Source organism: Heterocephalus glaber, unplaced genomic scaffold, assembly GCF_053883595.1.
Source record: "Heterocephalus glaber isolate CG9 unplaced genomic scaffold, H.glaber_assembly_v1.0 deba00001688, whole genome shotgun sequence".
In the NCBI taxonomy this organism is placed as follows: Eukaryota; Metazoa; Chordata; class Mammalia; order Rodentia; family Bathyergidae; genus Heterocephalus; species Heterocephalus glaber.
In genome coordinates this window covers 5,707,900-5,720,311 of record NW_028258413.1, presented here as the reverse complement: position 1 = coordinate 5,720,311, position 12,412 = coordinate 5,707,900, and the positions used below count along the sequence as shown (strand labels likewise).

The window sequence follows — 12,412 nt, the reverse complement described above, 5'->3', positions numbered from 1 at the left end:
ACAGTATAATTCTAATTGTGAGATAGCATCATAGTATTTTCCTCTGTGTACTTGGCTTTAGGAGGGAGGCACACCACACGTGGGTGTAGAGAAATACTAAATTGCTCCTTAATATATTCCAAAGGAGTAAGAGGTTCAGATATAGAGTCCCAATTTGAAACAAGAGAAACAAATATGGCGTCCCATAAGTCTCTGCTTGGTTCCTGTGCCCCCTAGGGTGTCCCCAGGGCATCCCCCAAGGTTTATTCCACTCCAGGGTAGGTAGCTGCCATCTGGAGAGAGAACCAGAAAGTAAAACAGGAGTGGACTATCTATCCTTTACCAGCACGTGATCTTACCTTCCTCAGGGAACTCATTATCCTTACTCCAGTAAGTACTCTTAAAGCACAAGTTACAATTGACTTCAGCCATAACAATCATGTTTAAAGATGAAAGTATTGCTAGCAAACCAAGAGATTTAAAGCACTGCTATCTAGTTCCTTGAAAGAGAGAGAGAGAGGAAAATAAGTCAACAGTGAAATTAGAGCACTTTTCCTGCAAAAGAGATCACCTCCAGAGATGGTAAGTCAGAGATTCTGCCCTGGGCCCTAGGGCAGAGAGAGCTCTGAGACATTTCTGTTGTCTATCCAGTCATTTAGGCAACTTTTATTAGCAGCAAGACAAGGCTACTCCTTTAAGGTCCATTTTAAATTCACCAAGTATTTGAAACTCATAGGTCTTTCTAGCAGCCATAATCTACATAGTAAAGGCAACTTTATTGACTTCCTATGCATGCATGAATGAAGAGAAAGGCTAAGATAGTCCCATATTCTAGTGAATCAGTAAAAACACAAATGCAAGTTACTGATTGCTCTTTTCCCTAGTATAAGACAAAACAGTTTTTGTGAGTTGCATTAGTCTGACTTTCTGGAAGGAGGAGTGGTCTGACTACAAGGGATTTTCAAATGAACTCCCAACAAGTTGGAGAAAAGTTTAAGTGGAGTTTTTTACTCACTAGCAGAGAGAAAAAGCCCAAATAAAGCTCATGCTGGTTAAACATCCCCCAGAATTACCATACAGCATTTTATAAGTCCACAGTCAATTTTCCAAAGTCCATAACGTATCAGAAAAGGCATTTTTCTCCCCGACACACATAAATGGTGAAGACCATGCCTGGGGGTGGGGGGAGAAAAGTTCAGGTATTTTTACTCTATCAAAGATTTTTACATTTGTCTAGAGATCTTACTAGTAATAGAGAAAGCAGTCCAAACCTGTAGCTCAACTCTTAATGGAGGCTTAAGAAAGGGCTCTGAGGGCATCATTTCAGATCACTCTGAGACAGAGGATATCTGATGATCACTGACAGAGTTCCCCTTTCACCTCGCTGAGGAGTCCAGATAGGGACAAGATGTGGAGATTTTCTGCTTATTCCCCAGATGGGCTGTCGGGAGCTAGTTTCTTCTGAGGGACCTTGGGTATCTGCCAGAGAGTGGCCCTGCCCATGAACCCTCAGTTGTCACCTCAGTTTCTGCTAGTTCCACACAATCAGAGATCTGTCCCCGAAAGGAACCCAGTTGCCTATCTGGTCAATGTTCCACCTGCCAGTGGTGGCAGTGGGAGTGGGGATTCACCAGAGGGCAACTGGAGACCTGTCCTCTGCTTTGAGAGTGGCAGCTGCCCTAAAGGCAGTTACTAGGTGGCAGAGTAACTGCTGTTTGACATTCTATAAGGGACAGATAAAAGCCTGAGCTGTCTTTATCTGAGACAATTTCATAAGAGACCCATTTTACAACATTTTTAAGCAACTAAGTCCAAATGCAACACATACAAAACAAGAATAAAATGTAGTTTTAACAAAAGACAATGAATAAGAAAAACAAGAAATTTGCAAACATTTAAAACACACAGCTTAAAATTAAAACACTTGTGAAACAAAAGGTAAAACAAAGGCCAGAATTTATGAAACAAAAACCAGAATCTGTGAAACAAATAGCCAGAGCCCATGAAACAAAAGTTACAATCTATGAAGCAAAAAGACCAAAGTTGGAACCTATGGAACAAAAGCAAACTCTTACCCCTGACCAGTAATCTTGGTGGAAGACCTCCAAAGTGATATAGGGGGAAGAGGTGTAACTCCCAAACCTACTAGGTATCCAAAACATGAGTTCGTGTTCTCTAAAATTGAAGAATGAATTCTAGGAGCAACAGAGGTTAAGAGTAGGAAAAATTTATTGAGCGAAAGAAAGCTTCAGTCTAAGAGAGACGGAACGGGGACCGGAAAGTGGGTTGCCCAGCTCTGTATTTAATTTTCATTTTTATAAGAGTTATGCATGCAGTTGATTTAAAGATTTAGGTTGGTTATTTATGTTTATTAGGTTGTATCAAGAAGTTGTCCTTTAATCTCTTTACTCAATTTGTTCTTCCTCAGGCACAACTGCTTTTCAATTCTTTTAGGTGATTCTTCATGTCTTAAAATTAGACACTTGCATTGCCATGCTATTAATTTTTGATTATAGACATGATATATTCCACTTTGAAAAATGAGGGTTTAGCTTTCTTTTCTATACCTCCATAACATATATACATATACACATACATATATGTATGAATATATTCACATACTTTTTAATCCCTTTTTCATTACACTGATATCATAAATTAGGTTGTATTCATACTCAATGTTTAAAATTGCTGTGTTTCAGTCATAATAACAGTAGAAAATATACAACACACTTAAATTGGGCATTTAGAGAAAAATTAATATACTACTTATAAAAATGAGAGCATGGTGTGGGGGAACCGTTAGACCTGTGCCCCGGCCCTAGGAGGGAGCATTCAGCATGTGGCACAACAGGAGGAAGGAAGGGAGCTTATGGCGATGCACAGACATAGGTGTGGAGCCATTGACCATGGAGCAGCTGGCTGGCTGTGCTGTTCAGTCAGTCCGACAGAAAGAAACTCAGGAAATAAACATCCTTATCTCATTTTCCTCCCTCATTCTGATTTCTCATGGATTTTCCTCATTGACTGAACCCATCTGGAAGCTAGAGAGCAGAGAAGCTATTGCCACATTTCGTTCTGTCAGACTCCTGGAGCACGGATCAGGGTGGGGAAGGAAGGAGGATAAATGTGAAGAAGCAAACCGACATCGGCACACAAAGTGAATGCTGGCTGGACTTGAACCACACAGAGCATGGCAGCTGCCTTTTCTTTCTTTCATTCACAGCTTTTGTTTTCTCTGAAATTAATAACATATTTTTCTTTGACCAGTTACTCAATTTTTCTTTGCCTTACTTTGTCCGTGGGTTGACTAAATCATGTTTTAAGACTTCCAGATGCATGAGGTATTCTGTCAGTTGTGGTTTCTTTTTTTTTTTTTTTTAAAGAAGTTTATTTATTTATTTACTTTTTTTTTTCTTTTTTTGGTACCGGGGATCAAACTCGGGACCTTGCGCTTTTGAGGCAGGCGCCGGAACCACTGAGCTAAATCCCCAGCCCTAGTTGTGGTTTCTTACAGAAATCTCTCCTGGGCCTTTCTGAGCTGATCCAGTCCAAAGCAATCCCCCTTTCATCTGCTAACCAGGGGTCGTGGGGACCACACCTCATCCTCATTCTGGGAAATGCCTTCACCTCTCTTCTGTGTGGGGTCTTACTTCTTTACTTCTTTACCCACGTTGACTTCTTTATAGCTTTATGCCTTTATTTGGGGAGGATCATATTTTTGAGTTGTTCTGTGAGAAAGAATGATTGGGGATAAATATTTTTGACAGTTTGAGTATCAGAAAATGTTTTTCTCCTGTCATCACAATTAATCCATAGTTTGGTTGGGTGTAAAAGTTATTGTTTCTGAATTTGAAAGCATTCCATTGTTCTGCTGTATTCTAGCTTCCACAGTTGCTGTTGCGAACTCTAAAATCCATTCTGATTCTTTATTCTTTGTATATACTTCTCCCCTCACACTCCCCGAAACTCCAGATTTTGTCCTTATTTCCATTGGTGTGAAATCTGAGGTACACTGTATGTTGGAGATGTGGTGGGGTCCTTTTGACCTGAAAATTTATATCTTTCACTTCTAAAAATGTGCTTACATATTTAATTGATGATTTTTCCCTTTATTCACTCTTTTTTTGAACCTACTTGGTTGTTCCTAAATTTTATTGTCTTTTCCCACTTATTTTCTCTCTGTATCACTTTCCTATACTTCCTATCAAAATTTTCTACTTTACTTTTCTAACCCGTCTGTTGTTTCATTTTATTTCTGCTCTTAAAATTTTAATATTCAAAGCTTCTTTTTGTTTTCTTAAAATTAAGACGCTTCTTTTGCTTTTATCAGGTTCTCTCATAGAACTCTCTCTTAGAGGCATACCTGAGTTCTGTAATGTTCTTGTTCAGCTTGAGTAGATAGCATAGATAAGAGATGAAAACCCTAAGTTCCGCTGTCTAGAGCACTCTGTCTAGAGCAATCTGGCTGTCATTTCATTTTGGGAACCCACAATCATAGCATCTTTAGCTCTCTGTTGTCAGGCTGGTGAGACGATCCAGAGATAACTGGGAGGTTGGTGATAGGGATGAGAATGGAACAGCTGGGCCTCCAGAGATGCCCCTGTCATTCAGAATGGTCTTTTTATATAGTGACCACACTGCAGCTGGACTACTGCTTTGTCTTTTTTAGGACTAATGTTGGAAGTTAAATGGGATCATTTTCATCTGTTCCGTCCAACATTGTACTAATTGTGGCTGTCATAAAGGTCCACGCAGGGGGTGTGGGCTCTGGTTCTATCCCAAGCACTGCAAGCAAAACACATCACAAAACAACAACCATCAAGACCCACCTAGTTTTGAGAATTAAGCACATAGACTCCACCTCTTGTGAGAAGCACATCAAAGAAAACTGCTAATTTGGCACTAACACAGATCCTTCATTGCTTTATATTTTTTTCCCCTTTCTACTACATCACCCTCCATGTAGGAAGTCCTACTGCTATTAATTCCTGAGCCTTTCTTCCAATACTTTATTGTTAATTTTTCTCTTTTGTTCTTTTATTTAAGCTTGAAACTTTAAAAAAAAATTCCAGGCCCGGGTATTTAGCTCAGTGGTTTCGCAGCCTGCTGTGCAAGCTCAAGGACCAGAGTTCAATCCCCGGTGCCAACAAAACAAAACCAAAACCAAAAAATAAACACTCCCTTGGTGAAAAAAAAATTTCTATCATTTTTGTGTGGTTTCCAGAAAGGCCAGCTTTATGGAGAGGTTTTAGAGTTGCCCTATTTTTTCAGTTAGAATTATCTTACATTTTCTCAAATGTTCATCACAACTCTAGTACACTTAATATCTAGCATGGTTGTCTATTTGTCTAAAAATATGTTGTTATCTATCATAGGTGCCACGGTTGGTCTCAAGCCTTGGTGAGATTCAGAATCAAATACTAGTAAAAGTTCAAAACCTGAACTTTGTAAAGGAGAACAGTGCCACCTTTATTGAGAGAAAACTTAGTTTTGAAAAGAAGAAGTCTATACAGACTCAGGTGAGTTTAGCGGCATTCATGAAAGGGTACACATCACTTCATTGCCTTGTCCAGATCGTAAAATCATAATGTCTTTTCTATCATTTAATTCTAACATCTTATAATTTATTTATGCTTAAAATGTCAGCTCTATTTCTTCCCTCTCTACTGTGAGTGCCATGAAATCGCTGGTTTGTGTTTCGGTGTTATACATGATTTGTCCCTAAGTTGCCCAAAATGCTCCTTGACACAAGGTAGACCCTTAGCAAATATTTGTTTACTGGGACTTTATAGGGATAAATCACATGTCCCACCCTTTTATTCTCAAGATGACACACATCAGGAGATAAAGTGGTTCTCCCAGTCACTTAGCACCAGAGTTTGACTCCAGCCTAATTTCCTGGTATTTCCCCTGAAAAGATGTCCAAGTATGCAACTCACCAAATCAAATGTTATGTATAAAGTGTTAAATATTCAAGGGATTATCCACAGAACAGCAAAGAGTTAAAATGTTGTTCACCATTAGGAAGGATTTGAACCTTCCTTTCACTCACACTTGAATTTTCTTTCTTTTCTGCGACACTGCCCTCGTGTGCTTACTAGAGAATTTTGCGCTGAATAATGCCATAATTTTCCAGTAGCAGCCTGATCCAAGCCTCCACACTGAAATAAATCTAAATCAATATGTAACTTCTGCATTAAAAGAAAAGGCTCCAGAGGAGAAGTATTTACCAACTTAATGAAGATTTTATCATACATCCGTGCAAACCAAAACTTCTTCCTTTTCCCAGCCAGAAGTGCCAAGACAGACCGAGACTCACCGCTCCCATCTTCTGTCCACGTACAGCGCGGAGGGGCTCTACCAAGCTAAGCGCAAGTGCAATGCTACCCAGGAGCACGACATCGATCTCCTGGAGGGCGAGTTAGTGGCTGTGGTGGAGCAGAAGGACCCCCTGGGGAGTACAAGCAGGTGGCTGGTTGATACGGGAAGTAAGTTTTCCCCGGAACTACCGCTCCTCTTCAGGCGGAGATTTTGTGAGTATACAGTTGGTGAAAAGGATACCCATGACCCTGATTGTTCTTCATTTTCTCTTTTAACTTCCTCCCCAGTTGTTAAAGGATATGTATATTCCTCCTTCCTGAAGCCCTACAATCCAGCAAAAGCACAGAGGGCGGACACGGAGACCAGGCTCTGTGATGATGATTTTGACGACATCAGCTTCTTTGTGTCTTGGAGGCCAGGCAGCGACAGTGTCTCGGGCACTCCAGAAGGCAGCATCAGTGACAGCAGCTCCTCGCTGAGTGGCACTTGTGGGAAGTGTGAAACAAAGGGCTCTGATGTTGATGGTTTTCAAGAGGTAGATGAACAGGTGGGAATTCGAACCTTGGTGTAAACATACCTGGCTGTTTGAATCAGGAAGGAATCTCTAACTGTACTCTGTTTCACCCTAAGTCTTGATGGGAAGCTGCCAGTTTTCTGTGCAGTCATTTACACTCTTTTCCCCAAGTCAGAGCATCAGGTTCAGCCTCAGTGGCTTAACTGGATGACACTTGGGCCACCATCTCTCCCCATCTCACTCTGCTGTGTGAAGGCTTCTTTGACGATCAGCCCTCAATTTTGAAAGCTAATCTGCTTGCCTTTTCCTATGTACTGTTGCGGATCGAACTCAGAACCTTGCACTTGCAAGGCAGGCACGTTGCCACTGAGCTAAATCCCCAGCTCCCGTATACTGTTTTTATCTCTGTCCTTTTGAATGTGACATATCCACCTCCTTGTCAATTTTGTCATTTATGAAGGTTACTTCTTTCAGAATCCAGCTCATAATTAGCAATGAGTCATCCACATGTGGAAAGTTTTGTTACTGCTGGAGGCGGTGGTATGGTGTTTTGTTTCGTTTTGTTTTGTTGACAGTTATTATTTTCCTAAGTTGAAAGTTCCCTGGAAAAATAATATCTGGTGGTATAGTATCTTGTACTTCATAAAGTTTGAGTAAATGAGTGTATAAATGTTGATAGCCAGTTGCTCACTTTGAAACCATAACTAAACATTTTTATCCTCAGTCTTGTGATCTTACTGAAAGATGGACTGAAGACTTATTTTAGGGCTTCTGTGTACTTAAAAATTACAAAGTAGTCCTTTGAAGTTACAGAAAAATTCCTTTAATTAAAATATGTTTTATTACTTTCTCCCGGGTCATTGCAAATAATTTAACAATGTTGTTATAAAAATTTGGAAAGTAAAAGAACAAAGAAACAACAATGAAAATCACCTCTCATCCCACCATTCAAAGACATTAGCTAGCATTTAAGAATAAATTGTTCATCTAATTTTATATTTTTTTGTTTACTACTTCATCATAAGTATTTTGCAAGTTATTAATATCAGAAACACCATTTTAATGGCTACACATTTCTTTAGTGTGAGGGTCTAGAATTTATTCCCCTCTTTTGCTAAAACTTTAGCATATCCCCACTCCCCTCCCAGTTTTCTTCTTTCATGAAGAGAATTGTCACAAATCATTATGCAAAATATATGCCAGTTTCTTCTTCTATTTCAGCAGAAGAGATTCTTAGAGATACTGATTCAAAAGGAATTAACATTAAAATATCTTAATAGAAACCGCCAAATTGCCTTCGAGCGTGGACGACTTGAACTCCCAGTAGAGTAAGAATGCTTGTTTCCCTCTGTAATCATCTGGGTCATGTTTTAGCAAAATAAATCCAACAGAAAGAGCTTGGTAGGGTGACTTGGAGAAAATAAGAAAACTTTGGCATTGCTTCTGAATGCTTGGAAACCTGTACTGTGTTTCTCTGGGTTTTGGGTTCTGGTTCCAATAATGTCATTTGCTTCCTTGTCTAGATTTTCTATGCAGTTCACGCTTTCCAAGCACGAAGTAACTATGAACTGAGCCTTCAGGAATACCAGAGAGTCCATATTCTTAGATTCTGTGATCTAAGTGGCAATAAAGAGTGGTGGCTAGCCGAAGCTCACGGGCAGAAAGGGTATGTGCCAGCTAACTACCTTGGGAAGATGACTTATGCGTAAGAAAAGCCCGAGACCTTCATTTCCTGGCAAGTCGCTGACTACCTCATAGGACTGACATTCGGAAACTCCCAGCCAGAAAGCAAGAAGCTTCCAAACTACATGAAGTGATACTGTATCAGGTTTGAAGGAACACCATCCTACATAACAGGATGATTTCACAAATATATTATAAATACTAAACTAAACAAACAGCAAAGCCAACACTGCAGGCTCCAACGAGAAACCACTTACAAGTGGAGATCTTTTGAAAGGGTGAATGTTCTTTTATTGTCATAAAAGGCTGGGTCTCAGAATAAGGTTTTTCAATTTACTATAAAATTTTTTTCTTACTATATTGTCTTTGTTTTTCACTTGTACATAAACATGTTTATATATACACACATAATGGAGTGTATACTTTGTATCACATAGATCATATACATACATCTGTGTACCAGAGCATCTACTAAATATACATACAAATAGGAATTAACAGTCCACTAGAAGTCTTTGATGTGGACCTTCTTTAATATAAGCTATGAAGCAAAGGAAAAAAACTGAGTAACATGACACTGTCTGACTGAATGCACATTGCATGACAGACCCTGCTTTAAACGCTTTATATGTAATTAGTCACATATTTAATGCAACCCACAGCCCAAAGAGGTGGAGTAACTTCGCCCAAGTCACACTGCTAGTAAGTGGTAGGGCTGGGAAGTAAGCCTGCGTGTTGTTTCCCGGGGCCACGATCCTAGCCCAGGGCCCTGTGCTCGCCCAGGCCTGCACATGTGTTACCTGCAAAGCACTTACGTGCGGATCAGGAGCTGAGGAGGACCATTCATTTTTCTCTCGTGCTCATCTTTAAGTACTTAGAAGTTTTTCAAAATTAAAAGCTATAAGGACTTCCATTTTAGCCTAGAAAAAACCCAAATATTTGTTTAGTGTTTCTAGTTTTATTGTTTTGCTTAACCATTTTGAAAAAATTATTTAAAAACTGTGTTACATGGTTGCTAATGACACTTTAATGAGGAAATATTTTTGGATCCCTCCATCACTGGGATGATGAATGGGGAGTGTGTGTTCTGTATTCAGAGCCAAGGTGTAAATATTTCCGGCTGCTGATTTGGACCTAGGCAAGGCAGGCCTTTGGGATAACATCTGCTGTCACACGATGTCCTGGGGCACTGACCTTTGATTTTAGGCATATTTTCTCACAACACTTTATTGAACTAAAAATGGTTTTCTGCCACAGAAAAGATTAAATTAAAGTTGACTGCAGTGGTTTCTTTTCAAAATCAAATTAAGGTGGACTTTCATTATCCACATAATAGGCTAATATGGAATTAAATTTTAAATTTGTCACTCTATTTGATCCTATAATGTATAATGTTTTATATATATATATATATATATATATATTACTGAGGAACACATACACAAAATGAGTGCTAGGGGTTGAAGGGAGGGCAGGGGAATAGGGAAAAAATAAGAACCAAGATAGATTATGTGAAGGTACAAATTTCCAGTGATGAATGTCATTATATTGTATACGTAAATAGTACCAATAAAATTAATTGAAAAAGGAGTGCTACTTTTCAGAGGGTAGCTCACTTCACACACACACACACACACACACACACACACACACGACATATACAACCACAGAAATTCAGAAGATATTTACATGACAGAAAACTTTGAACTTTATGATATTGTTCTAAGATCATTAATCCAAAAATAGCTTTATAAAATTTTACTGTTGTATAAAAAAGAATTGACATGTGCTATGCACATGTACTAACTCCCCACGAGGAATGTAATCGTGTGGTGCAAACGTACTGATAAAAAGAAAAAACTGGAGGAAAAAATTTTTTTAAATCTAAGTTATTTTTGCATGAAGCATTTTCCTGCTTTAAGTTGGGCACTAAAAGAGGATTCTTTCTTGTTTTTAGATAGACTTTTATGTCTTTTAACTATCCTTTGTACTCAGATTGAAAATTTAAGCACCAGTTTGCCCAGGGTAAAGCAAAAAGAAATCTAAACTTGCTACTTGTGGAAAATATGACCATGCTCAAAGATCAAAATAACAGAATATATATGCCACAGTACTTCCCACAAAAGTGGAGAATTATACAAATAGCATGGCCCTGCTTTTTAGGCTGACATGACCGGAGTACCTAGGCTTCACCACTGGGGAGGCCCTAGGATGGACACCTCCAGTCTGGACTTTGAAGGGCCCACTCCACCAGAGTCACAGCTGCAGTCGCTGCTGAGCAAGACTGTAATGAAGCCGCTGACTGCCCTTCCGCACTGTGGTGAACATTCGTGACTGCGTAGGCTTTGCATAATACGGGAGCTTCACTTTCTAGATATTTTGCTTAAAAGTTGAAATTATAATTTTGAAGATTGATATTATTTTATTGGGTCCAAGGGAAATAAACTTCCCAGACAGTTGTGAGATGTATAAACCTTTAAGAATTTTAATAGACAGAACTGTTGGTGGCATCAGCATAATTAAGGGAAGGGATGCTAATTTCTTTATGTTCCTTTAAAAATACTTAGAGTAGGATCTTCTGAAGTATTTTGTTTTTAACCAAGAATGAAGGAGAAATTATGTAGCTATTTTATTTTTAAAAGAAATAAGCATATGTATACATTTTATTTAGCCTTACTCTTTGATTCTCTAAGCTAATAGTATATTTAATAAAGTTTAGAAGGTATAAAAATTAATGCAGTTATTCAAAATTACCATGGGTGCTGAAGTCATATGAAAAAGGCACAAAGCCATTACTGAACATTCCGTACATTTCAGAAAAATACCATGAATGTGAAGGTTGAGCACTGCAACAAGATATAATGAACGTTTTTAATCAGAGCAGTGAAGCCCTGTGTGATGTATGTTAAGTGCTGGAATAGTCCATGTCAATCAAAAATGTAACTTGGACTTTTAGAGATATTTATTTGATGAATGTAGCTTGTGTGATTTACAAAAAATAACAGTATTAAAACATGGAATTTAAAACTTCATTTTTCCCATTAACTTCTTGGATCTTTGTCCATTGCAAAAACTCTCAAAGCCATATGAATAAAACAAGAAAAGCTTTATATTCTAATGTTATTTAAACCCCCAATCTTACTTAAATCCTATTTATAATAACTACAGTTCCTAGTGTACTTATGGTATTGCTAAATGTGGAAAATATCTAAAAATCAAGCTAAATAAGACATAAATGTGTATTACAGTGGAGAAGGAAGTAATTTCACTGACAAGAAGAACACTGGACTTTAGGAAAAGATCATTATTTAGAGAATGCTACTGTTTATTAAAAGTAATTTTTTACACTAGCTATAGATATAGGCAAAATTTGTTCTATTTTTTCAGAAAAATAAGACATACTTTAGCAAATACTAGAATGAAATGTTCATGTTCAAAACTCTAGGAAATATATTCTTAGCAAATTAAAATTTGTTTTACTTAAAAATAACATTATGGTATGTAAGTATATTTTTGGTTTTCTCTAATTTTTTATGTACTTTTTATAATTATTGTATTAATAAAATTTTATTGTAAAATGAATTTCCTATATAACCTATGATCATCATAATGTAATTTATAATGTTACTAATAGCACTACCAAATCTTCGGTAAGAGTTGGAATCATTTAATCTTTGACTTATGACGGGGTTATGTTCTGTAAACCTACTATAAGTTGGAATATCCTCAGTTGAAAACGCACGGAGTGCAGCTAAGCTACCGCCCGAGGAGGCTTAGTACAGTGCCCCGTGGCTCAGGGCTAATTCCGCGAATGACTGGGGAGTCGGTGCCTTGCCTGGGAATGCAAGACAGCATCACAGGGCGGAGGGCTGGCTGGGAAAAGATCAAAGGAAGGATACATTCTACTACTGT

General features: G+C 38.3%; 1 protein-coding gene across 4 annotated transcripts in view; it reads left to right on the top strand.

Moving 5' to 3' along the window:
• Positions 1-11,935, top strand: part of Arhgef38 (Rho guanine nucleotide exchange factor 38) — a 126,861-nt gene extending 114,926 nt beyond the window's left edge. The window contains exons 11-14 of one of the 4 annotated variants that reach the window (XM_004866252.3): positions 5,358-5,501; positions 6,272-6,470; positions 6,591-6,850; positions 8,341-11,928. In XM_004866252.3, coding sequence (XP_004866309.1) covers positions 5,358-5,501; positions 6,272-6,470; positions 6,591-6,850; positions 8,341-8,526 — 789 coding nt within the window. In that variant the 3' untranslated portion in view covers positions 8,527-11,928. Of the gene's footprint in view, positions 1-5,357; positions 5,502-6,271; positions 6,851-8,340 lie in introns of all 4 variants that reach the window. The other 3 variants (XM_087198777.1, XM_087198778.1, XM_087198776.1) reach the window with 3 other exon arrangements.
• The last annotated feature ends 477 nt before the right edge of the window (positions 11,936-12,412 follow it).